Source organism: Rhincodon typus, chromosome 9, assembly GCF_021869965.1.
Source record: "Rhincodon typus isolate 14 chromosome 9, sRhiTyp1.1, whole genome shotgun sequence".
Lineage (NCBI taxonomy): Eukaryota > Metazoa > Chordata > Chondrichthyes > Orectolobiformes > Rhincodontidae > Rhincodon > Rhincodon typus.
Genome location: NC_063340.1, coordinates 20,296,508 through 20,324,079, shown reverse-complemented (window position 1 = coordinate 20,324,079; position 27,572 = coordinate 20,296,508). Strand labels below are relative to the sequence as shown.

Below are 27,572 nucleotides of genomic sequence, written 5' to 3'. Positions count from 1 at the left end.
AGCCTGTCCTGTCATTCAATGAGATTATGGGTGATCTGTGGCCTAACACTATATCTGCCTTTAGCACATATCCCTTAATACCTTTGCTTAACAGAAAAACTCAGATTCAAAATGAACAACTAATCTAGCATCAACTGCAGTTTGTAGAAGAGAGTTTCAAACCTCTACCACCCTCCGTATGTAGAAGTGCTTCTTAACATCGCTCCTGAATGCTCTGGCCCTACTTTTTAGACTTTGCCCCCTTGTTCTAGAATCCCAACCTGTGGACATAGTTTATCTTTATCTACTGTGTCTTTTCCTGTTAATATCTTGAAGATTTTGCCAATTGTGAAGCTGCATTGGAACAGGTTGGCTGGGATGCCGCTAGTTCTGAAGTACATTTCCTTAGCATTACAGATGAAATACAGCCCATAATATTTGCATTCAATTCAGTATTCCCAATCTTTAACAATAACTTTTGAAGGACTGTAACATTTTGTATGCAACCTGTAGGACAATAATTTAATTGCAAACGTGACATTGAGCTGCAATTTCACCAGTCGTCAACAGATGGAGCTTTATCATGTGTGCACGAGTATAATAGTATTTTTCTAAACATCAGCTATTTGTTGACAGTCATATGCTCATCCCACCACATGCTTTACCATTTCTCTTTTTGGCAACTATATAATTCCGTTTGAGAAAAAAATTCTGAACTCTGGTTTAAAAACAATTTGTGAATCCTATATTCCAACCTTCGTCTTATTGACTCTTCAATTCTCTTCGGGATAATTTTAAATTGACGTGCTTATTACTATTTTGATGAACAGTGGGCATAATCATCCCTCACTATGTTCTTAATATAAGCCTTAATTATTTTGAATGATTCGATCCTCCTCAGTCCAAAAAAATTGTAACTTGTCAAATTTCTTAAGACATAAAAAACAGAAGGAGGAGCGAGCCATCTGATCTCTTAAATCTACTCTGCCACCCAATAAAATGATAGATGAACTGATTATTGTCTTGATTCTGAGGTCTAGGACTACATGCTGAGGGATGCATAATAACTTGGGGCAGCTGCCACCAAGTGCATTTGGGAAAGACCACCATCTAAGGTCTTTCAGCCAAAGTACGATGGGGATCAGTTCAGTTATCGGACCCTCCCAGTGCCTCAAATATATGTAAATATTATCTTGCACAGTAATGCTATGGGTTTGTTTGTTGGAACTGTCAGGAAAGTAAATCTCCAACGTTTGTTTGTCCTACTTATGCAAAATCTGTATTTTGCTCTAGTGACTATATATGTATGTGCAGACTTTTTATGAATAAAGTGTATTTTTGAAATGTAAAAATTCTGATAACCCTCGACTCCCTTGTCAAAGGAATGTCTGATTCAACCTCGAGTATAGAGTCATACAACACAGAAACAGACCCTTCAGTTCCACTCATCCATACTGACCAGGTTTCCTAAACTGAACTAGTACCATTCGCCTGCATTTTGGCCCATATCCCTCCAAACCTTCCTATCCATGTACCTGTCCAAATGTCTTTTAATTGTCGTAATTGTACTTGCTTCTACCACTTCCTCTGGCAGCTCATTCCACCTTCAGGGTTACCTTGACCTGCTGCTTGCTGACCCAGACTTTGAAGGGGTCCAGTACATCGGTGCTGCCTTCTTCAATCTCTATGTACCTTCCTAGGAGGGTCAGGACATCTGCTGCCGGGACATTGGAGTTGTACATATGGACTGTAACAACCTGACTCCTCTGTACAGGGAGAATGAATAAACAGTGTCGCAGACAGGACGAAGAGCAGACCCTCATCTCCTTTCTCCTCGACTACCTTCAGGAAACACTCAAATTTCTTCATTTTTCTGAAGGTCACGTTTAAGTAGCCCCCGCTGAGGAACTCCTACAGACAGAAAACATCTGTTTGGAAACTGCAGCAACCCAGGAGGCCTCTCTTCACAAAGAAGATCCGATCGACTGGCAATCCTACCTCCACCTTCTTCACAGTCACCCTGATTGAATTGCAAACTCCCTGGCCTGGAGTGCAGGCACGATCAGAGGCCATGGCTTTGGTTGGCTGGTCACTGATTTGGTGTTAGGCCAAAAACAGCATAAAGATCCACCAATTTCAGCTCAGTTCAACCGACAATCCTCAAGGTTATGCTCACATGACCATCCAATGATCTCAAGATCTTCTGATAATGAAGGTTCTCAGCCCAGACTTTAGATCAAGGTATCTCCCATGGGCTGACTGATTGATTATCTGAAGGTGCTGGGAATATGGTTTAGAAGGGCCAGGTCATATGCAAAATCTTGGGAGGAGCATATCGCTACGGTGAGGCAGAAACTGGGCTTTGGGGAGTACCACTTTCTCTGGATTGCAGGTAAAACCCTGGTCATCAGGTGTGAGGCACTCTCTCTTGTTGTTGTCCGTGGTGTATGTCTGGCCCATACCATGAACCAGTACCGTTGCAGTCAGCCGAACCTTCTTCCACTTCATCTGGAGGTCTGAGGTGGACCGTGTCCACAGGGACACACATGTACAAAACTCTGGATATGGGGGAGGTAGGAACGTACCCAATGCCACCCTCATCCTGATGGCTACCTTTGTGTGTGGCTGCATCAAGTTTTGCTTAGATCTTCGGTACGCAAACACCAAGTGGGTCATTATGTACTGAGATTCTACCTGTCCCTGATGTTGTGAAGGATGGGACTGGCCTTGTTGCAGTGGAACGCTCCAGATAGTTGGATTGTTCCATATCACCAGTCCTTCTTGGATAAGTTTGCAAACAGGAGCACCTTTGACCACAAGTCCATTAGTATGTGATCAGTACATAGCGTCCTTGAGACCCTACAGGAAAAGGAAAAGGTAGATCCTATCACATGGTTCCCTGAGCAGACTGTCGAAGTCATTTGGCAGAGTGCCTCTTTACCAGAAGTTTCCAACAAGCACCAAGGCATCACTTGGTTGGTGGTAAGAAGGGCACTACCTTCATGCACATCCAGTCTGCACCAAAGTATGTTGCCCTCAAAGCTTCTGCAGGGGTATAGAGACTATTGCATTTCTTCTGGAATGCCTTTGCAAAGTAAGTCTGGCAAAAGATGCAGTGGTTTTTGTTGAGGTTCATCCTGAGCAGCTCTGTGAGAAAGCACCCTGTGCTCTGCGGTCTGTTCCTCAGGATGCACACTGCGACAAACATCGACTGCACCTGGAGGACCATCAACGCGGTGGAAAACACTCTTTGGTCTGCCCAAAACTTGTTGGCCTTCCTGAACAAAGAGCTGACCTCAACCAAGTGTTGCAGACTGGCACATTCCAAGGTTCAGGACTACGTGCTGAGGGACTGACTAAAGATTGGGACAGCTGCTATCAAGGAACAGTGGGGAAAGAAGACCATCTGAGGTCCTCCTGCTGAAGTAAAATGGGTATCTGTTATCGGACCCTCCTAGTGCCTCAAATATATGTAAATATAATCCTGCACAAGAAAGAGATGCATTGGGTTTGTTTTGTTGGATTGAATCAAACTCCAATGTTTCTTTGTTCCTTCATATGCTACTACACAGAACCAAACTGCATTTGTGACTGTGTATATGTGTGTGTGATATATAAAAAGATATTTTAATGAATAAAGTATATTTTTTAAATAAAAAGTTGTCCATAAGGCTGACCATCTCTGACCATGCAGTCACATGATTAACCTGATTCTTTGTAATAGTCAAAGGCCGGCTGAAAACAAATGTATAGAAGTTTATGTTTTTCCTTTGATCATTGAAAAAGCTTCTGACCCCCAGAGGTTCCTTCCCACTCATGTAATCTCAATAAATTCTTTGATGCTGGAAGTGGATTTTGGATACAGACTGATTTATTTAGTCACTCCCCAACACATCTGAACCCTGGAACATTGAGCTACCAGTCTTATCCTTCCCTCAGCCATGTTTCTGTAATATCTATGATATCCCAGTCCCATATTCCCATCCATTCTGCATTCATCTGCCTTACCTATAAGGCCTCTTGCATTGAAATAAATGAATCAGTCTTCCCTTGTTCCCTCTATGTTCTTGCCTGCCTTGTATATTTAACTTGCTGTCTTTAACTTGTGTACCAGCCTCAGCCTTCACTCTGGTCTCACTACTGCTTAGGGGCCCGTTCCCTGCCAGGCTAGTTTAAACACTCCCGAGCAGCTTTAGCAAATCTCCCCGCCAGGATCCTTGCCCCCTCCAGTTCAGATGCAATCCATCTCTTTGTACAGGTCACTTCTGCCCCAGAAGAGATCCTAATGATCCAAAAATCTGTATCCCTGCCCCGTGCACCACATGCATCTGGCCTATCTTCCTATTCCGACTCTCACTAGCAGAGGATGGTTCTGATCCATTGATCTCTGGTTTAGGGGTCACACATATTCTTGCTACACCACTGTGCTGGCGTGTATTGAATATATTCAATGGCTCAGTGTTTATTGTCAAATTTCTCCCAAAGACTAATGATCCTCTGTGAGAAATTTCTTCTCATCTCCATCTTAATAGGAGACCACTTACTTTAACACTTCCCCATGAGGGGAAACATCCTATCATCTTCTATCCTGTAAGGTCCTCTTAGAATCTTGTATGTTTCAATAAAATTATCTCTCATTCTTATAAACACCATTGAGCATAGACTTAACCTGCTCAATATTTCTTCATAAGACATATTCTTCATCCCAAGAATCAGCCCAATGAATCTTCTCTCAACATTCCCCAACACAAATATGTACTCTTTAAATGAGGTAATCAAAACTGTACATTGTACTCTAGGTGTGAACCCACCAATGCCCTCTTCAATTGTAGCAAAACTGTCATACTTTTATACTCCATCTGCCTTGCAATTAGGACCAAAATTCAATTTGTCTTTATAATTACTTGCAGTTCCTGAAATAACTCCACAGAAGCTGGTATCCCATCACCAAATCATCCTTTATTTACATGGAGTGTCCTTAATGCTGATCCAACTTCCTCAGAGCCAGCTCTCAGAGTGAACAGAACCCCTGACACTCCTGTTTATATCTGACAGCCAGGGCTCCCTGATTGGACCAGATTAACAGCCCCAATCAGGGAACTCATATCTATGAGGTCCACCTGGCTGACTTCATTACAATCACCACAGTTCCTGCATGCTGGCACTTTGTGCATCAGGGACACAGATACCTGTGTACAATGGTCTGTCCAGTTAAATAATATTCAGCTTTGCTTTTCTTCCTGCCAAAAATGGGCAAGCTCACATTTTTCTATGTTCTTTTCTATCTGCCATTTTATCTGCCTATTCACCTAACCTATCTATATTCATATGCAAATTCTTTGTATCCTCCTCACAACTTGCTTTCCTATCTATCTACAATAGGGTTATGGTTTTGTCTGTGTATTGTCATCATAGGTAGACGCAATATATTTGGTGACTTCATACCAGTCATTACTATAGATTATAAATAATTTAGGCCCCAGCACATTTCCTTGGGACTGTCCACTAGATTACAGTTTGCCATCCTGAAAATAACCCATTAATTCCAAACTTTCTATTTCCTCTTTTCCCACTGGTAATTTTTCAGTCTCACCGTCTCAGGGACCCACTGTTCATTTTAGCTCATTTTTTCATTTGCTGTCTATTTTTATAGTTCTTGCTATTTTCCCCCTCATAGTCCAAAATCTTCCTAGTGACTATATGTTTGGTTATCATTTGTTGATTTCTAAAACTTCTCCAATCTTCTGATCCATCACTAATTTTTTTGCAGGAATGCATGTCTTTTCCTTCCATTTGGTACCATCCTAACTTTCGCGGTTAGCCGTGAATGGTGCATCCTTCTGGTTAGAACATTTCTTCATCTATGGACTCTGTAATGAGTGTCACAGCATACTCATTTATTTCTATTGGTGCTATCAATTCATCCATCTTGTTATGAATGCTGTGAACATTCATGTAAAGAGCTCTTTCATAAATGTTGCCTTTCATCCCTGCTATCATTCTGGTCAATTCTTTATGTACCTTTTGCCTTTGATTATATATTATTCCTATTACATACTACCCTATAGACATTGTTACAGTGGCAATTTTTTGAAAGTGAATAAACCATAAATTGTTGATAGGAATTTATCTTTGTGTGTCTGGAGTTGCCACTCTAAGATTACTTTGATTTGTGATGCATTATTTAGTGCAGTTATATCAATACCTTTTATTCCACATCATTGAGTTGTACATATAAAATTAATCAGTCAAGACACACAAAACACAATGATTCAGTGAGCAGATCCAAAAAAAACCTACAGGTAGCCCACAACCAGCACATTAGCAAGCTGTAAACAGCAGTCAACTGTTGCAAATGACTTGTCCTATCTGTAGCAAGAGCCATTCCACACATATCAACTGTCAGCAAGCCCCCCACTAAAAAAAGGAAAAGTTCTGAAATAATATTTGTTAGGTTATAATTTAGAATTTTGTAAAAAGTTAAAAGTATCAATAGATGGAATTATTCTCTATAATATGATTCAGAGATAGCCAAATAACTTCTCTGCATCTCATCTACATACATGAGGCTTGAAAGACTTTTTCAAACATTTATTCCAAATCTTATTCCAAAAAGCCTTCGGATGGAAATCTAATTTCTCTGCCTTTTGAAAAATTTGCTCATTATATTAAGGAAAAGGCCACAATTGAATAACCTGAGAACACTTACTCTGTGTAGACAATCACATACATTAACCTTTGTCTATTGTGCACCTCTATCACAGAATTTAATTTGTATTTTTAATGCCCCATTTAACCTCCCAACCTAACTAAGAAAAATGAACAAGAACATTTTTATATGAAACATGGTTTGTTGTTTTTAATTATTGTATATATGAATCATATTTACAGAAAGTAAAACAAAGCAAAATTGTATCCATATCACCACTTCAGTCATATACAGAATCTTTCTTGTGTACATAACATCTAGATGTTTCTGTTTCACTTCAGAACCGTACTGAGGCTTGATAGAGATTGTCAGATGGTAGGAAGGTGATCAAACCGTTGCTGACGAACCTGCTTTCTGGGATCTGGTGCTGGTGACCCATTATTACCAGGAAGCTGAGGCAAAAGCTGATGTTAAGAATGAAAAAAACTAATAAATATACAACAAAAGTGTGCCCAGACTAGGTTTTTTAACCAATTTCTTGCCCACCACCCTTCCTCCAGGAGGCAGAAAAGGGTGGTGAAAATGGAAATCCCACTGAATTCACATCGTGCATAACATTAATATCTTCAATTCAGTCAATCAGTCAACAAGGCCTCAATGAAATCAGACAGGGATCTACCTACCACAGCCCAACAGCATAATTACTATTGTTAAATACAAGTATTTAAATAATTATTGTTCAATATTCTTAACGTTCATATTAAATCAAATGGATTGCTTCTTTTCTTTAACCTAATTTGCTGAGTCAAGAGATCTGAGGAAGGGTCACTAGACCCGAGACGTTAACTCTGATTTCTCTCCACAGATGCTGCCAGACCTGCTGAGTTTTTCCAGCAATTTCTGTTTTCGTTTGAGGTTGAATATGGTATGGATGTGAACAACACACAGCTGTATCTCTCCGCCACCCACTCCTAACTCTTTAGTCTATGTTGTTAGCCTGTTTGTATGATTTCCAGCCCTGTACATATTAAATTTCTTCCTCTGGAATAACCAAAGTGATGACTTTGGTTTCCACTATAAACTTTGTGCTCCTGTTGTTGACTCTATCCCTGTCTGATAAAATCTGCTAGCAAGCTCAGCATCCTTTTTGGCATTGAACTAAGCTTCTGACATCACATCACCTCCATCATAACAATTATTTTGAAATTGTCTGCCTCCATCTTTACCTTGATCCATCTACTATTGAAAGAATGTTATCCGTCACCTCCAGATTCGGATCTCCTATCTGTCATAGATGGGTCTGAAAGGGTTAATATGAAGGAATGCCACAAGCACCACCCATTATGAAGATTTCATATGGACTTGTGGGCAGAGCAGCTTATAATTTCAAAGGAGTGAGATCTAACATTCAGTTCTCCCCAAAATCCCTGTTGCAATGTCTATCATATCAATGCAACCTGTGGTTAGATCCTAACATACAATAAATTATATCTTGCTAACTGCAACAAGCTAGACAAGGAAGTAGTTTGCCTTGCCTACTTTAAAGCAAGGAGGCCATGTATTTCCCGTGTTTAAATAGAATGGTAGCAGCAACTTGCATTATGAGCAGTAGATCAAACAGTATCTTGAACTGGCATTGACATACAAATGGTAAGCAGCAGAACTGATTTGATTTAACTGAACACACTACAATACGAGGAGTATCATGAAATCTTCAGACTCAGCCTTAATTTGCCTGCCCATACGGCAATCAGCAGCAAAGTAGACTGAAGTTTCAAAAACCCCACAGAATAAACCCCATAGCAATCCTCCACAAGGAAGAATACTCTAGTGAATGGTAAAAGCATTTCAGAACTGGTAGGGGACTCACATCAACAGTAGAGTTAACAAAGCCCTGGAGAAGAACTAGTAACTTCAAAGGAGCTAAGATTGCTGTGGAAACAGTTCTGAATCAGAGATCAGTAGTAAGCAAAAACAATCAGAGGCTCCATGAGCAAAACTTAAAATTTCAGACAGGCCAGGGAAACTTTATAAAAGCACAGTAATCTCAGCTAAAAAGCAAAGCGTTTTTAAAAATGACTTACAGTTCAAATCAAGTGCCGCCACCTTAGCAAGCAGCCATCATAACACGGCTACAGAATCTGAAGTATAGGGCCACAAAGGAAATATTAATCCAAGTGCAGACCCAGAGAAATAATGAAGCAAATTAAAAGCCTAAGCTGACCTGGTCTAAGGAAGAAAAGGAATTTGGAGGATTTTATTCAGGTCACAGAAGAGGTTGGAGAACACAAGAGCCATGAAAAAGGATGGAATAATTTACTTAAACCACTAGAATTGGGAAACATTCAGTAAAACTGTGGGTAAAGTGGGAATTGTTTATAACAGCCAGAGGCAGCAGATTCTTGCAGCAAAGCTGACAGAAAGGTAGTAATTCTTCATTTCACCTGTAAACAGTAGGGCATACAAATGAAGAAAAAGAATAGGCCACTAGGCCATTCGAACCAGCTCCGCTATTCAAGATCATGGCTGATCTGATTTTAACCTCAATTCTACATTCCTGCATATCCCCGATAACTTTTCATTCCCTTGGTAATCAAGAATCTATCTACATCTGCCGTAAATCTATTTAAAGATTCTGCATCCACTTTCTTTTGAGGGAGGGTATTCCAAAGTCTCACAATCCTCAGAGATCTTTTCCCCTAATCTCTGTCTTAAATGGACCACATTCCAGGCACTCATTTCGAGTATTAGTCTAGTAAACCTTCTCTGTACTGCTTACAACACATTAATATCCTTTCATAAGTATGGTGATCAGTACCGTACACAGTACTCCAGATACAGTCTCACCAATGTCATGTATAACTGAAGCATAGTCTTTCTACTCTTGCACTTAATTTCCCTTACAATAAACCATGACATTCTGTTAGCCTTCTTGATTACTTGCTGCATCCGTATGTTAACCTTCTGTGATCCATACATTAAGGCACCCAGATCTCTCCTGATCTCAAGAGTTCTGTGACCTCTCACCATTTAGGTAAATAAGCCTTTTTCTATTCTTTCTTTCAAAATGGACAATGTCACACTTTCCAACGGCATACTCCATTTGACAGATCCTTGTCCGCTCACCGAACCCTTTATAGGCTTCTTATGGCCTCTTTACAACTTACTTTCCTCCTACTTTTTGGTCATCAGCAAATTTAGCTAGCATACCTTAGGTCCCTTTATCCAAATCATTTACATAAATTGTGAAGAGTTGAGGACCCAGCACTGACTGCTGTGACATATCACTTATGTTGCCAGTCTAGAAAAGGAAATTCCTAGTGGTAGTAGGAACTGCAGATGCTGGAGAATCTGAGATAACAAGGTGTAGGAGGGTCTGAAGAAGGGTCTAGGCCTGAAACGTCAGCCTTCCTGCTCCTCTGATGCTGCTTCGCCTGCTGTGTTCATCCAGCTCTACACCTTGTTATCTCATTTATTCCTAGTCTCTGCTTCCTGTTAGCCAGCCAATCTTCTTTCCATGCCAGAGTTAGCAATACGTAGGTGGGGAGTTCCTGGACTAAGGGAGAAAAGACTGAGTCAAGATAAGCAGAGATGAGTTCAGTGGGGCAGGAACAGGCAGAGACAACGGGTCGACCAGAGCAGTCAGGTTTGTTGATTTTGGGAAGGAGATAGAACTAGGCGGTGCGGGGTTGGGGGACAATGAGGTTGGAGGCTGTGGATGGGAGGTTACGTAGGTTGGGAGCTCCTGGACCGTGGGAAAAAGACAGAGTCAAGACAAGCGGAGATGAGTTCAGTGGGGTAGGAGCTGGCAGAGACAATGGGCCAACCTTACATAGGTGGAGTATTCACCATCACCCCAGACCTCCCTCTCACTGAGGACGAATGGTCAGTCCTCAGCAATGGACTGATCTTCATTCCCCTGCGCCCACACATCAATGAATTCCATACAGGTTTGGGTGTTGAACTCTTTTTCTGCCACCTCTGCCTCTGCACCTATTTCTTTGACCGGGAGTCTAACCCACCCTTTGCCAACCCCTTCTCTCACCTCCAACAAACCTCATCCTCCTGGACACCACCCCACAGCCTCCTACCCTCCCTCGACCTCTTCATCTCCAACTGCCATTGCGACATCAATTGCCTCAATCTTTTTATCCCTCTCATTTACTCCAACTTCTCCCCAGTAGAATGTGCAGTCCTCCGCTCCAACCCCAATCTCACCAACAAACCTGTGGATAAGGGGGGCACAGTAATGGTATGGCATACTGAGCTCTACATTATGGAGGCCAGGCACCAACTCTCTGACACCTCCTCCTACCGCCCCCTCAATTATGACCCCACCCCGATCACCAAACCATCATCTCTCAGACTATTCATAGCCTAATCACCTCAGGAGACCTCCCACCCACAGCCTTCAACCTCATTTGTTCCCCAGCCCTGCACCAGTTCTATCTCCTTCCCAAAATCCATGAAACTGACTGCCCCATTGACTCTGCCTGTTCCTGGCACTCTGAACTCATCTCCGCTTACCTTGACTTTGTCTTTTCCCCCAGATCCAGGAACTCCCCACCTAAGTATCTCTCTATTTATTTCCCAGCTCCCTTCCCCCTCCCCAGTCCTGTTGAAGGGTCTCAACCCAAAACATTGACTCTCCTGCTCCTCTGATGCTGCCTGAGCTGCTGTGTTCCTCCAGCTCCACGCTGTATTGACTTCTATCCATGCTAATATGTTACCTCCAACATTATGAACTTTTAATTTTTGCAATACCTTTTGACATGGCACCTGGAAATATAAATACAACACATCACTGATTCCTCTTTATCTACAACACAAGTTACTTCTTCAAAGAACTCCAATATATTAGTTAAACATGATTACCCTTTAACAAAACTTTGTGACTCTGTCAGATTATCTTGAACTTATTCAAGCGCCTTGTTATAACATCTTTATTAGTAGCTTCTAACATTTACCCAATGACAGACGTTAAGACGTTTGGCATGTAGTTTCACACTTTCTACCTCCCTTACTTTTTAAATAAATGAGTTAAATTAGCTATTTTCCAATCTAAAGGAACTTTCCCTAAATCTAATGAGTTTTGGTAAGTTACAAAATGCATCAACTATCTCACAAGCTACTTTGTAAAATCCTAGGATGAATCCATTAGAACCCAGGGACTTTTCAACTCGCCATCCCAACAATTTAGCCATTATTAGTTCCCTGTTACAGGTAGTTCTGCTATAACGCGTGTTTCGTTAACGCAAATTGGCTGTAACATGATTGATGAATAGTGGATAAAGCAAACCTTCTGCTGAACAGGTATAGCAATTTTCTGTAGCGATTTCCCTATAATGCAATTTTCTACAGCGGTTTTCAATAGTGTGACATCACGCAAGAATGCAACTATCGCATTATAGGAGAACTACCTGTAATTGTAATTACCTTGAGTTCCTCCATTCCTTTCAATTCCTAATTTACAGCAATTTGCAGGATATTACTTGTAACCTGTCTGGTGATGACCAACACAAAATATCTGTTCAATTCATCTGCCCTCACTTAATCCTCCATTACTAACTCCCCAGCCTCATTTTCTATAGGACCAATACTTACTTTCTTAATTCTTTTCTTTTTTAAACATCTGAAAAAACTTTTCCTAAATGTTTTTACATTTTCAGTTAAATTTTTTTTCATACTCTCTCCTTATTAATCTTTTAGTAATTTTTTAATGTTCTGTTCAATCTTCTAATCTGTCACCTACCTTTACACAATTATATTTCTTTTTGAGTTTGATGCTATCTGAGTTTTGTAATTTAACCATGCATGCAAGCTCCATCCCTTAGATTTTTTCTTATTTGTTGGAATGTGTTTCTGAAATATCCCCTTAAATATGTGCCACTGAAACTCCGGTGACCTATTCCTAACCAAATTACTTTTGTTAGTTCTGCTTTCATGCCCTCGTAATAGTCCTTGTTTAAATCTAAGACAATAGTCTTAGACCCACACTGGTCTCCCCTTAATTGTATGCAAAATTCAGTCATATTATGGTTACTGCTACCCAGAGGCACTTTCAACATGAGGTCAGTAATTAATCCTATCTTGTTGGTCAAAACCAGATCTAGTTTTGCCTGCTCTATGGCTGGAGCCATAACATGCTGATCTAAGAAATTGTCCCAAAAATACCGACTAAACCTCTCATGATTTTGACTATTTCTATCAAATCTCCTCTCAACCTTCCCCTGGAAGGAAAATGATCCCGACTTCTCCAATCTGTCTACTTAACTGAGGTTCCTCATCCCTGAGATTTTTAACATGATCTCTTTCCTCTTGTATTCTCTGCTCCCTATTAAAAGAGCCAAGTATACTGCAATTAATAATCTCTCAATTTGTCCTGCCAACTTCAATGATTTATGCACAGAGATACCCAGGTCCCTCTGTTCCTGCACCTCCTTTAGAATTATACCCTTTATTTCATAATGTCTATATTCTTTCCACCAAAACAAATCACTTCACATTTCCCTTAGTGAATTTCATGTGCAACTTGACAGCCCATTTCACCAACTTGTCGATGTGATTTTGAAGTTTTACACTATCCTCCTAAGTTCAAAATGCTTCCAAATTCTATATCATCTGTAACTGTTGACTTTATGTCCTGACTCCAAGCTCTGGGTCACTATATAGACCAGCAAAAGCAAGTGTCCCAGCCGTGCCCCTTGGGGAACTCCACTAGAAAGCTTCCTCCAGTCTGAAACACTGAACATTACTCTCATGTCTCTCATTTAGCTAATTTCATATTCATGTTGCTTCTATCCCTTTTATTCCATATGCCACTTAACAAATGCATGCTGGCGTTCCTTAATCAACACACTTGCTCAAGTCCTGATTAATTTTGTATCCTGAATGATTTTTTTCTCGAAGCTCCCTTACAATTGAAGTTAAAGTGATTAGAATGTAGTTTCTGGATTTATCTTTACACCATTTTTTGAGCAAGGGTGCAATATTTGTAGTACTTCAGTTCTCGAGCATCCACCTGCCATCCCCTACCCCAAAATCTTAGGAATACTGAACAATCATATTCAGTGCCTCCACAATTTTCCACACTCATTTCTCACAGTATTAATACATCTCATTTGGTTCTAGTGTCAAATCCAAAATCTTCTACTAATTGATTTTAAACCCTGAATTATCTCCTGTTTCACCATGACCTTTGCAGTATCTGCTTCCTACATTAAGGACAGATGCAAAACATTTATTTAATACCTTGGCTACAGCCTGCCTCCAGGCTTTTTTGGTCCCAAACCAGCCTCACTCATCCTTTCACCTCCCTTTTATCAATTATGTAGCTAAAGAAAACTTTGGGATTCGCTTTTATGTTACTCTCCAGTCTCTTTTCGCACTGTCTCTTATCATCTCTAGTTTGCTTTTTTCAATTCCCCCTAGCCAGACAGGTTCTGCCCTCGATTCCTCTGGAACAATCTCTCTCCAGCACTGCAAATTCTTGATGATCAGTACCACCAACCAACACCTTTCTTCCTTTAATTCTTTGTTTCCTGAGCAATTGGCAACGCGCAATAACCTTATGGATGGATCTTATAAGAACATTTATTAAAAATCAGGAGAAGATTATTCATACCCGAAGGCTGCCCCACCATTCTATAAGATCATAAATGATCTACCCAGGTTTCAACTGCTCTTTCATGCAAGCTCCTCATAGCACTCAACTCTTCAATGCCACAAAAAAATCTATCTACTTCTTTTCATTCTTTCAGCAATCAAGCCTCTACAACTACTTGCTGTAGGGATTTCCCATCACTCACTACCCTCTAAGAGAAGAAATTCCTTTGTATCTCAGTTTTAAATGAGTGCATCTTACTCTATAACTATGTTCCCTACGTCAAAATTCCCCTGCTAGTGGGCAAATTGTCTCACCATCTACCCTGTCAAGATCCCTCAGAATCTTGTATACTTCAATAAGATCACTTTTCATTGCTCTAAACACTAATGAACAAAGATCTAATCTGTTTAGCCGGTCTTAATAAGTCAACCCTTTCATCCCAGGAAACAGTCTGGTGAATCTTTTTTGAACTGCCTTCGATATCCTTTCTTAAATGTGGGATCAAAATTGTACAACACTCCAGACGCAGCCTTACCAACAAGACTTGCAAAAAGACTTTCTATTTTTAAACTTCAACCCTCTAACAATAAAGGCTTAAAATTCCATTTGTCGTCTTAATTACTTGCTACATTTGTATACTAACTTTTTGTGTTTCATGCATAAGAACACCCAGATCCTTCTGCGCTGCACGTTTTTGGAGTCTCTCTTCATTTAAATAATAGTTTACTTTTTGATTCTTTCTATCAAAGTGCATGACTTCATATTTTCCTATCTTAAATTCCATCTGCCAAATTTTGGCCCACTCACTCAACCTATCTAAATCCCCTTCAACATTTATTATGTCCTCATCACATAATGCCCTCCCAGCTACTTTTATATCATCAGAAAATTTGGATACATTACACTCTGCTCTTTTCTCTACGTCATAATATACATAGTAAATAATTGAGGAACTGATCCTTGTGGCATCCATTAGTTACGTCTTTCCAACCAGAAAAAGACCTGTAATCCCATCCATCTGTCTTCTGTGTTTAAACTACTCCTGAATCATGCTAATACATTAACCCAACATGCTGAGCTCCTATTTTGTGCAATAACTTTTTATGTGGCATCTTATTGAATGCTTTCTGGAATCCAAATACATAACATCTGCAAACATAATTCCCTTTTACAAAACCATGTTGACTCTTTCGTATTAAGCTTTTCTAAATGCCATGCTATTTCTTCCTCAATAATAAATTCTAGCATTTTCTAACAACAGATGTTAGTCTGTCAGGCCTTGCTGACTATGCTCCCACATTAATAATAGCTAGCTGGATGAGGAGGTAAAAGGTTACTGATACCATGTGAAATCATGTGCAACATGTCAGGGCATTCAAGGGGTAGAAGAGAAAAAAATTAATTAAAAAATCCAAATATATGAATTAGCAGCCTTTCCTTTGATAGCCTTTTAACCCTTCAAGCCTGCTCCGTCATTCAGTAAGATCATGGCTAGTCTGTTAGTGTTCTGAATTTCATATTCACATTTATCTTTGATAACATTTGATTCCTCTGCCTAACAAGACTCTATCTACCTCCACCTTAAAGATATTTAATGATCATGCCTCCACTACCTTTTCCACTCTCAATGTTTTTTTTATTCTTCCTGCCAAAGTGAACAACTTTACAGTTTCCAGTGCAGTACTCTATTTGCTCGATTTGGCCCACTCACTTATGTATGCATCCTTTTACCATCTTCACAACACACTTTCCAAATTGTGTTTGTTTCGTCTGCACATTTGGCCACCATGCCTACAATCCCCACATCTAAGTCATTGATATAAATTGTAAAAAGTTAATGGCCAAGCACAGATGCTGGGGGCACCTACTTGTCACATGTTACCAATGTGAACCAGACCCATTTTGCATAATCCTGTTTTCTGTCAGCCTATCAATCTTCCTCCTCGCTAGTATGTTACCCTGTATCATGAGTTCCTACTTCGCACAATAACCTTCTTTGTGGAATTTTTTCAAATTCCTTCTAGAAAGCCAAATACAATACATCAGCAGGCTCTCCACTATTCACAGAGCATGCTACTCCTTCAAAGAACAGGGTCCTCTCCTTTACCTAGTCATGCTGACTCTTCACAATCAGTTTTTCCTAAGTGATGACCTCCTTAATGATTGATTCTAAAAGCTTACCCACAACAGATGTAAAGCTTAACCATCCTATTGTTTCCTGCTGACTGTGCAACTCCCTTCCTGGATAGAGTGGTTATATTTAGTTTTTTTCATTCCATTGGAATTCTTCCAGAATCTAATGAATTTTGGAAATGAACTCATACCATAACTAAATGAATAATATTTTAAGAAGTATGTAGAGCTTCAATGCATTGGTAAAAAGTTTTTAATATGTATGTTTGTGGAAACTAAAGTGACAAGGCAGGAGTTTGGGGGATTAAATCTCTGAGACAGCAAGATCTTTTTTGCCAGTTTGAAAATGTGCAAGTTTCAAAAGACAGTGAATACACAAAAGTGTTAGTCTGCATCATGTATTAATCTGCAGAGATGTTTTGGTGCTTTTTAACTTCAATACTTGATGATAAAGTGCATGCACACTCAGCCCTCTCTGCAATTGCCTGCTCATGCAGTTTCTTCCACCATGGTGGCTGCAAGCCAACTTAGTGCCAGAATAGATTAATACTGCGACATTAACCAAGTAGTTGAAATGTCAATTGTCAGGCTTTAAAGTATATTTTTCTTCTTGTTATATGGAATTTAACATGCGGAAAGCCAAAGATCACGAAGCAAGCTTTCTTTACTCCATTGGCATCAGGCCATTACAAGCAGGAAGGCAACTTAGGGATAAACAATAATCTATTTACAATATGTACATGGAATAAGTCTATGTGTTACACTGGGCTAGGCCTTTGTCTCTCTGCTCCCCCTTTCCATCAGCCTTCCATCCATCAACAACACTCTTTTTCCTAGTGGGAGTCTATTCAACTGCTCTAGTGCCTTCCTCACTGACCCCACCGGCTTGTTGAGGTCCCGGCACACAGCACAGCTCCCTTGATCATCACTTGCTGCTCAAGGTCTAGTTGCAATCTGATTTATTGGGTATTTGTTAGAAAATCAGTTCCTGCTACTTTAACAACATAATTACATGAGCATGATATCTCTGAAAGTCTGGGTTTGATAATAAGAGTGAATTAATATCAATGTTTTAACCATTTTCCAAGCACTGAGCTTGCACGTAAAGATATTTCATGACAAATAGTTAATGTGGCTGGTCATGGTGTGATAAGCTTTATAAAATCAGTAACAAGTTGAGAAGGTGATGTGCAGTGATTCATGAAATGCATGAAATGCTTAACTTAGTTGATAGATAACGGGACTCTTACTCTTAACATCATGGTTTTAAGCCCTGCATTGCAACACTGATTTTTTTTAAGATATTTTGTTCAAAATGTTAATATTGACTTTTATTAATTCAATAAAAGATTAGAAGTTGAAAGTCTTAGACAGAGCTGAGATCCAGCAATCATTTGTTATTGATTTTTAAATAAGTTTCTTACTTAATTACTTACTTCTACTGCATTCTTATATCGCCTGATGGTACCAAATCAATAAAAGCCACCTTCTTTTTATTGCAGTTTACCACTGTTGTGATCAGCTTACCTTGAACATTCTTCCTTTTCATAAATCTGATTATGCATTAACAAATCAAGATGATGAATTAGCTTGATCTTCATTGTTTCAGCATGGTGTATAAATTTAATGCCATTTCTCCACTTCCTATTTTTTTCATTCCATATTTGTTTTGCATTTTAAACTGGGCTAAAGCAGCTCATCAGTACCTGCTGTCTTTTGCGATTCCGGCCATCAAGCCATTGCCTGGATTTTTCATTTTCATCTCGATATAAATCAAAGTATGCGTTTTCAAGCAAGTCTTCACAGCTGCATCTGTCCTCTGGATCCATCTTCAAACAACTCTGAATTAAAATGGACTCAAAGAATCATTTGTTACAAGAATACATATTTTGAGAAAAATAAAACCTTCAAAGGAAGCAAAATATTGATAAGTACTATATATTCTACTGAAGGCAACAGATATTTCTCACCTTCATGAACATCAAAGCATGAGGGTTTAGGTTTGGAAATTTATCTTCTAGGGGTTCCTAAAAACAGATTTTTTTTGTAATGTGTAAGAGTTGATCAGAAATAAGAAAAACAACATTTTTCAGCAAACTCTTAATATTTATATAAAGGTACTTTAAAAATATTCATTAATGATGATTACCAAAAAAAAAGTTGACCAAAATCTGTTGCAATTTCCATAAACTCAATGTCAAATTCTAGATTAAAACACCTCAGGTGCAATACCTCAAATAAAAGCTAATTGTCTTCCCTTCCTTTCTCAAGAATGCTGAATCAAGCTGCAATGTAGTTCCACATAAATTGAAACTAATTGTAACAACTTAGTGATGCCAACCACCCAGGTCTGTGCAGCTCACTTCCAATAAAGAGAGTGTATTAATGAATAAACTGTCAGGCTGTCCAAAATCTATTTTAAAAGGTATGTCTAAAAATGTGGATGAATGTAATTCACTCTTAGATAGCCGAAGGGTAATTGCTAGCACATTAGCAAGTCAAGGGATGAAGTTGCATGGCTTTCCCCTTTTCATTATTTTATTTTCATTTTATTTCTCCATTCTCTATTTCTTCCTACAGTCACAGCTGATTTAGGTATATGATCCAGAAGGTCTCAGATTTAATTATCTGTTTTGAGTTGGATGATTGCAGCTGGAGTTCTACGAATAGCCTCACCAGGCCAGGGTTATAGAAGAGGACAATTAATTCCTCTTGTTGATCACAGTCCAACAACCTCAGATGGAAAATAGGAATTGAGATGGCTTTCAGATTTGATTGTGTGCTTAAGTTCCCATGACCAAATAGATGCTGGCACTCACGGCTAGACCTACAAGTAGGTGTCAGCTGTGGTCCAGTTAGCAGCACTCTTGCTTCTCAGTGACAAAACTGTGAGTTCAAATTCCTCTCCAAAAACTTAGCTCTAAAGTTAGGCTTCTACTCATGTATAGTACCAAAGGAATTTTCATTGTCAGAAATACAGTCTTTTGGATAGGACTTTGTACGAAATAAGGACCCTTAATAAATAATTTCTTTAATGATAGAATAAAACTCTTACTGAATTAGCTGGCACAGAATTAATTATTTCTCTCTTATAAAGCATAAACAATTCTAAGGAGTCAAGAACCAAGTCACAAAAGAGGTAAAGGTCACAAAGATTGTGGCCCCTGTATTGAGGTCACTGGGCTACACTGCATTCTTGAGCTGATATCAGAGAGTCTTCTGGTGGCCTGACCACTTTTATGTAGGCAAATGTTTGGAAAGACCTAGGAAGGGACTCTCAACATGAAGTAAACTAAATATCTGACCTTGAGGTAGATAATTGACGAGGGGTTAGGGTAGTGTTGAGCTTAAAAATGGTATCTCCAAACTAGTTAAGGGTTAATTGGACATCATAACAAGCAATTGAAGCAAAGTGGAAAAATACATAAAAATAGGCCTAGTGTAAAAAGTAGCCTGTTTTGGCTGGGAGGTAACTGCATAACCTTGATTGTCTGTGGGAACCATTCTTTTAGTAGTTAACATGGAATCACATGGAGATGTTTTCAACTTGTTTTCTACACAATGGAATGTCTGGAAAAGTACTGAAAGTACTACGAAATGGGGATGCAGCACATTACAAGAATAGTATTCACATCAAAGACTTTGTCCCACTTATGGGACTTTCCCCATCTAACCAGGGTCATGAGACCAGGGCCGTGGACCTTCACCATTGGACAGGGGTTCATGAGACCAGTGCCATGGAATCTGTGATAGAGCTCCAAATGCCAGGTGTCCAAAGTCCCCAGCATGAAGACAAGGCAGTGAGTCTCACTAGTTTGCATATGCATAAAATAGTTTAAGCTAATAGATTCACTTATTAGTTTGCATCCATACATACATATACAAAGTAGTTTAATCTAACAGATTTGCTCATTAGTTTGTATATATAGAATCACAGAATCCCTATAGTGTGGAAAGAGGCCATTCAGTCCATCAGTTCTACACCAACCCTCTGAAGAGCATTCCACCCAGGCCCAGACCCCACCCCTATCCCCGTTACGCTACATCTACCATGGCTGACCCACCAAACCTGCACATCCCTGGACATTATGGGCAATTTAGCATGGCCAATCCACCTAACATGCCTACCTTTGGACTGTGCGAGGAAATCAGAGCACCCAGTAGAAACCCATGCAGACAAGCAAGAATGTGAAACTCCACATGGAGAGTCACCCCAGGCCAGAATCAAGCCCAGTTCGCTGGAGCTATGAGGCACTGTGCCACCGTGTCACCTTAATGCTTCTGAGCCAGAGGGAAAAGACCTCATTGAGGCTCAACACAACCTGAGAACTGATTCTGTCAGCCATTATTGACCCTAGTTTATCTAATCCACTAGTTTAGAGCTTCCAATCACATTCTGGAATACCTCTTGCTTTACAAAAACAAACTAGTTTATAGTTTGTTTCGTCTGAACCTAGGAGAACCCAAAAAGGTGCAGAGGGAGAAACAAAAGACCAGTCAGCTTTTGATGCTCACTTCTTCCACATAGTCATTGATTCTAACTCAGCCGTTCAAATGCCTTCCACTGAGCACGTACAATTCCACCCCATCATTCCCAACAGCGAATCTGGCTGAAAAGAGAGACCTGCTGCTGAAACGTTTCATCTTACGCTCATCAGGACAAATGCAAGAATGCCAAATTTCAAACAACCACAACAATCTGTACCACAGCAGAAATTGCTTGGCAAGTAAACTTCAATTGGCCAAGACATTGCCATGGAGAAAACAATGGAGGTAACTGTAGGCGTCCCGTGCAATTCAAGAAAAGGACAATGCTTGAACCTATTTGTTTGTAGACAAGGGGTTCCTGTGAATGAATGCATGTTGTTGCTAACAATCCTGTTTGAACCACGTTATAAGAGCACTTGATTATCATAACTTCCTAATATTACAAGCAGCTACTTCACTTTGAAATATACTTTGCTGACAGTGAAATGCTTTGGGGCTTCACAAGGTTGCGCAAGTTGCAATGTAAACCCAAGTTCTTTCTAGCGTTGCCCTTATCTCATTCAATTAATGTCTCAATCCCCATGTTCAGCTAATTCTGACTATTTGTGTGTCCCTGATTTTAATCGCTCCATCAGCAGAAGCTGTCGAATGTCTAAGCTCTGGACTGCAACCTCCACCTAAAATAAAACATCTGTGCCTTTCTCTACTTCTTCATTTCCCTTATAAGACACTTCTTAAAAATGTACCTCTTTGGCCAAGCACTTGGTAATCCAACTCTATATCTCATCTGTGTTTCAGTATTAAATTTTGATTGATAATACTCTTGAAATGCTTTGGCAAGCTTTGTGGCATTAAAAGCATCAAATAAATCGAGTTGTTGTCAGGACCATGAATGCACTGACAAATGATCACAGATACATTTACATCACAGATGATATTAAGTAGATTAAGTTAATATATTAACTATATATTGAAAGACACGTATCTTTTTTAATCATTTTGATCGGACCTTAAAGACTTTAGATACTTTCCCATTAGATACTTTCAGCCTAAAAATACAGGTGGCCATCCTGTCATCTTGGGTACCTGTCTTTTGTTAATTGAGTTGAAGGGTTTGAACAAGAGATTTATGTATATAAACTGAAATAGGAGTCCATTGTAAAGGATGAGATTTCTGAATATTTGGAACTGTACGGTAAAACAGGGCAAAGTCAGCATGGTTTCATCAAGGGAAGGTCATGCCTGACAAATCTGCTAGAATTCTTTGAGGAAGTAACAAGCAGGGTAGACCAAGGCGAGCCAATGGATTTTATCTACCTAGACTTCAAGAAGGTCTTTGACAAGGTGCCACATTGGAGGCTGCTGAGTAAGATAAGAGCCTATGGTGTTAGAGGCAAGGTGCTAGCATGGAGAGAAGATTGGCTATCTGGCAGAAAGCAGAGTGTGGGGATAAAAGGGTCTTTCTCATGATGGCAGCCAGTGACAAGTGGTGTTCTGCAAGGGTCAGTGTTGGAACCACAACTTTTCACTCTATACATTAATGATCTAGATGAAGGAACTGTGGGCATTCTGGCTAAGTTTGCAGATGATACAAAGATAGGTAGAGGGACAGGTAGTATTGAGGAGGTGGGGAGGCTGCAGAAGGATTTGGACAGGTTAGGAGAGTGGGCAAAGAAGTGGCAGATGGAGTACAACGTGGAAAAGTGTGAGATCATGCACTTTGGTAAGAAGAATAAAAGCATGGACTATTTTCTAAATGGGGAGAAAATTCAGAAGTCTGAAGTGCAAAGAGACTTGGGAGTTCTAGTCCAGGATTCTCTCAAGGTAAACTCGCAGGTTGAGTCAGTAGTCAGAAAGGCAAATGCAATGTTGGCATTTATTTTGAGAGGACTTGAATATAAAAGCAGGGATGTACTACTGAGGCTTTATAAGGCTCTGGTCAGGCCACGCTTGGAGTATTGTGTGCAGTTTTGGGCCCCATATCTCAGGAAGGATGTACTGGCCCTGGAGCGGGCTCAGAGGAGGTTCACAAGAATGGTCCCAAGAATGGAAAGCTTAACATATGAGGAACGTTTGAGGATTCTGGGACAATACTCATTGGAGTTTAGAAGGATGACGGGGGATCTAATTGAAACTTACAGAATACTGAATGGCCTGGACAGAGTGGATGTTGGGAAGATGCTTCCATTGGTAGGAGAGACTAGGATCTGAGGGCACAGCCTTAGAGTAAAGGGAAGACCTTTTAGAACGGAGATAAGGAGAAACTTCTTCAGCCAGAGAGTAGTGAATCTATGGAATTCACTGCCACAGAAGGCTGTGGAGGCCAGGTCATTAAGTACATTTAAGACTGAGATAGATATGTTCTTGATTATCAAGGGGATCAAGGGTTACGGGGAGAAAGCAGGAGAATGGGGTTGAGGAACTTATCAGCCATGATTGAATGACGGAGCAGACTCAAAGGGCCAAATGACCTAATTTCTGCTCCTATGGTTATGGTCTTAAACTAGATTTTAAAAAAGTACCAAGAAATAGTTTGACTGGTGGTCAGAAAAACCCTCCCTGTCAGATCCTCCTTACATGTGACAGTAGTGGGGATAGACCACTATCCACCTCCTTGTGGAATGTGCCTCTGCGAAGAAGATCTTAAGAGAGATACGATGGTTTTTACCACGGTTTATCCTGAGCAATTCTGTGACATAGGACTCTATGTTATATGAGCTGTTCCAGGGATGCACACTGAGGCAGATGTCAATGGCACCTGGAGGACCATTAATTTGGTGAAAGATGGTCTTTGGTCTGTCTGAAACATACTGGTCTTCCAGTGTAAGTAATTGCCTTCGAGTGAGTGTTGCAGGCTGGCAGATTTCAAGGTCCAGCACTAAAGTTTGCAGCAACCTTTGCAGTGGCATAACGGGAAAAGGTCACTGCCTAGGACCAATCTACATACTACACCATGGGGCTGGGAACTGTAATACCCCTCAGGCTGGAGACTCACAAAGAATGTACATTGTAAGTTGACAACATTGAAAATGTTTGAGGCACATCATAGTGAAACATGCTGTACCCATTGTACATTCTGAAAATTGCAATTTGAAAGTTTTGCCGTCAGGCTGCATCCCTGATGTGGTTAAATATGAAAACTTGGAAGGAGCATATCGCAAAAGTGAGGCAGAAACTGGGCTTATGAGAGCACCATTCCCTCTCCATTGCAGGTAAAAACCTGGTCATCAGGTCTTGCCCATTTCTCGAACCTGTGCCTTTGCAGTCACTCAAGCTATCTTGCACTGCATCTGGAGGTCAAAGATGGACCTTGTTTGCAGTGACACCATGTACAAAGCTCTAGATAAATAGAGAAACATATCCAATATAACGTTCATCCTGATGGCATGTGTGTGGCTGCATAAAGCTGTGTGTAGAACCCTCAGCATGCAAACATCAAGTGTCACTACATACTGAGGTTCTACCAGTCTGCAGTGTTGCGAAGGATGGAACTGGCCTTGGTGCCACAGAATGCTCCAAGTAGTTGGACCATTCCATATCACCTGTCCTTTGTAGAAAGGTTTGTAAAGGAAACACCTTTGACCACAAGTATGTCAGGAAGTGATCAGCACGTAACATCATTAAGACCCTGCAGGAAAAGGAGAGCATGGATCCTGTTGCATGATTCCCTGAGCAGATTGTCAAAGTCATTTGGCAGAACACCTCATCACCAGAACTTTCCAACAAGCACCAAAACGTAGCTTGGCTAGTGGTGAGAAGGGCACTGCCTGTCAGATCCTTCATGTTAGCCCGGTCTTTGTGCACCACCATCGCTGTCCTTGAGCAGCTGCACTGGTGAAAAGACTGTCATACATCTCCTTCTGGAAAGTGCTAATGCAAGGGAGGCCAGAAGGCACAGGCAGTGGCTCTTGCTGAGGTTCATCCCAAGCAGCTCCATGATGCAGGACTCCGTGATCTACAGGCTGTTCCCCGGGACGCACACTGAGACAAACATCAACTACGCCTGCAAAACCATCAACACAATGAAAAGTGCTCTTTGGTCTGACCAAAATGTGTTGGTCTTCCAGTGCAAAGAATTGACCTCTACTGAGTGTTGCAGACTAGCCCATTCCAAGGTCCAGGACTATGTGTTAAGGAGACGCACGAATGGCTTGAAGCAGCTGCTGCCAAGGAGCAGTGGGAAAAGTCCACCATCTGCCAAAGTACAAAAGGAGTTAAGTTACAGTATCAGACTCTTCTGATGCTTCAAATACATGTAAAAAGTATTTTGCATAGCTAAGAAATGCCTTTGGGCTTGATGTAACTGTTGAGAAAGTCAAACTCCAATGTTTGTTTGTTCTTCATATGCAAAGACTGTGCAGAACCGAACTGTTTGTAGTAACTATGGATGTACATAAAGTTTTTTTTTGTGAATAAAGTACATTTTCGCAATTAAAAAATTCTGTGGTTTGGGGGTTGCTTTTCGGCCTTTTGGATAAGATCAAGCCTAAGTTCCAAGTTGCATTCATTAAATGATTTCAAGATTGTCACCAGATCAGGATTAGACTTTGGAGAATCGCTAGTTGAACTGAGCTGCTATTGGTGGATTTTTATACTAGTTTCAGCCTAATGCCAATCCAATGTACAGCCAACCAGAGCTATGACCACTGCAAGTGCACAAGCCCCAGTCCAGTGTGTTCAGAACACAGTCAGGGTGACTTCAAAGAAGGTGGAGGGAGAAGGGCCAGTTGATAGGACATTCTTCGTGAAGAGGAACCTCTTGGATTACAAAAATATATTTTATTCATATAAGAGCACACGGGAGAGGCTGGACTAGCCATTATCTCTGGATAAGTTGACCAAAGCCCTTGAATCCTTTGAAAAAAATAAAACTCCTGGATGTGCCAGCTTAGCAGCCAATTTGTATTCAACTCTATGGGCCTTGATTGGCCAGGGTCTGTTGGAGGTGTATGACACTATGCTTCTAGCAAGTAGCATGTGCAAATCAATGAGGAAAGGTATCATCACCCTCAGCTACAAGCAGAAGAGGGACAGGGAAGAACTTACAAATTGATAACTGTTGCAAAGTTGGGTAGACTACTTGTGGATTGGAAGGCAGGATGTTAGAATTTGGCGTTTGTAAAATATTGGCGTCAGTAAAATGCTAGTGGGGGGAAAGCAGTGCTTGGTCCCTTTAAAAAATAATGTGCTTTTCCTATGCTTAGGGATTCAAAATAGGATGTCTGTGGGCAGCAGTTTGTAGGTTTGCAGATGCACAGAGCACCTGAATTGAAACATTTGTATTTATTGGAACAACATACTATTAGAATCTTATCTATTTTGGAATAGTTAGTAGTTAGAAGGGGTTTATTCGGTTAGTTAATAATTTAGTTAGTGTGTTCACTGTTTAGAGTTAGATAAATAAATGTTACACGTTGATTGTAAAGTGAGTGTCAGGGTTTATTTTACTTAACCACTAGAAGTTGCGGAAAAGCAGGTTAAATCACTTTTCAGACTCCTTTTAGCAGATTATAGGGTGAAGCACTCCTCTCTGGGTGTTTTAGTTTTAGTTATCAGAGAGGGGTCAACCTCTGTTTCATAACAGATTGGGGGCTCAGGTTTGGGATTTGGATAGGTTGGGACAGATCAGGTCTGGGATTAGTACAGGTTTGGACGGATTTGAACAGATCTGGGGTACGAAAGGTCCCAGCAGATTTAAAAAGATTTGGGGATTAGTGTCCCAGATCTTTAAACAAAACCTAAGTGAGAAGTGGAAAATCTGTTTAATTTAGGTTGCTTCTTGTTGGTTAAATCAAAAGTGAGGAAATGGCTCTGAACATTGCTAAAGAGGCTTTGGAGGGGTCAAAGACACTTCCCAAATTTGCCAAGAAAGACAGAAAAAGGGGACACATTTAGAATAAGCAGACAGGCTAGAATTGGGTTTAAGTAGGGATAAGAAGAAAGCTGAAATTGTAACAAAGTTAGCCAAGCATTTGGGTATATCAAAGAAACAGTTAAGTGCAGTGGAGTTAGAAACAATGAAATTGCAAATGAAACAACTGGAGTTAGAAAGTGAACTTAAAAGGCTAGAGTTAGAGATAGAAAGGCAACTGAAACAAATTGAATTACGGTTAAAAGCAGTGGAAAAACAAAAAGAAATAGAAAGAGAAGAATGGGAGAAAGAGAGAGAGTTTGAACTTCAGAAGTTGCGAATTAGACAGGATAACCAACTTAAAATGATGGAAATGAAGGTAGAAGACAGGCTTAGTGAGGAGGAGGGTGATGATGAGCAAACCCATCGTAGCCAAAGACCTGGTAGGGATATATACAAATATGTCAAAACATTATGAAAATTTGATGAAAAAGATGTAGAAGCCTTTTTCATTTCCTTTGAGAAAAATGGCTAAACAGGTGAACTGGCTAGAAACTATGTGGGTAATGTTAATTCAGACCAAGTTGGCAGGTGGGGCTAGTGAGGTGTTTGCAGCACTGTCAGAGGAAGTGTCAAGAGAATATGATGGAGTAAAACAGGCTATTTTGAGTGCCTATGAATTGGTACCAGAAGCACACAGACAACAGTTCAGAAATGCAAGAAAGGAACCAAGTAAGGCTTATAATGAGTTTGAAAGAATTAAACAGAGCAAAATCGATAGATGAATGAGAGCATTAAAGATAGAAAAGATACATGAGAATCTTAGACAACAAGGTGCAGGGCTGGATGAACACAGCAGGCCAAGC

The 27,572-nt window shown here is 40.2% G+C and overlaps 1 protein-coding gene across 1 annotated transcript in view; it reads right to left on the bottom strand.

The window, feature by feature from the left end:
• Positions 1-6,961: 6,961 nt before the first annotated feature.
• LOC109937979 (cyclin-dependent kinase-like 4) overlaps positions 6,962-27,572 on the bottom strand; it is a 61,375-nt gene continuing 40,764 nt past the window's right edge. The window contains exons 5-7 of the mRNA XM_048600935.1: positions 18,338-18,394; positions 18,074-18,208; positions 6,962-7,092 (exon numbers count right to left, since the gene is read on the bottom strand). Of these exons, the coding sequence (XP_048456892.1) occupies positions 6,997-7,092; positions 18,074-18,208; positions 18,338-18,394 (288 nt within the window). The 3' untranslated portion in view covers positions 6,962-6,996. The remainder of the gene's footprint in view (positions 7,093-18,073; positions 18,209-18,337; positions 18,395-27,572) is intronic.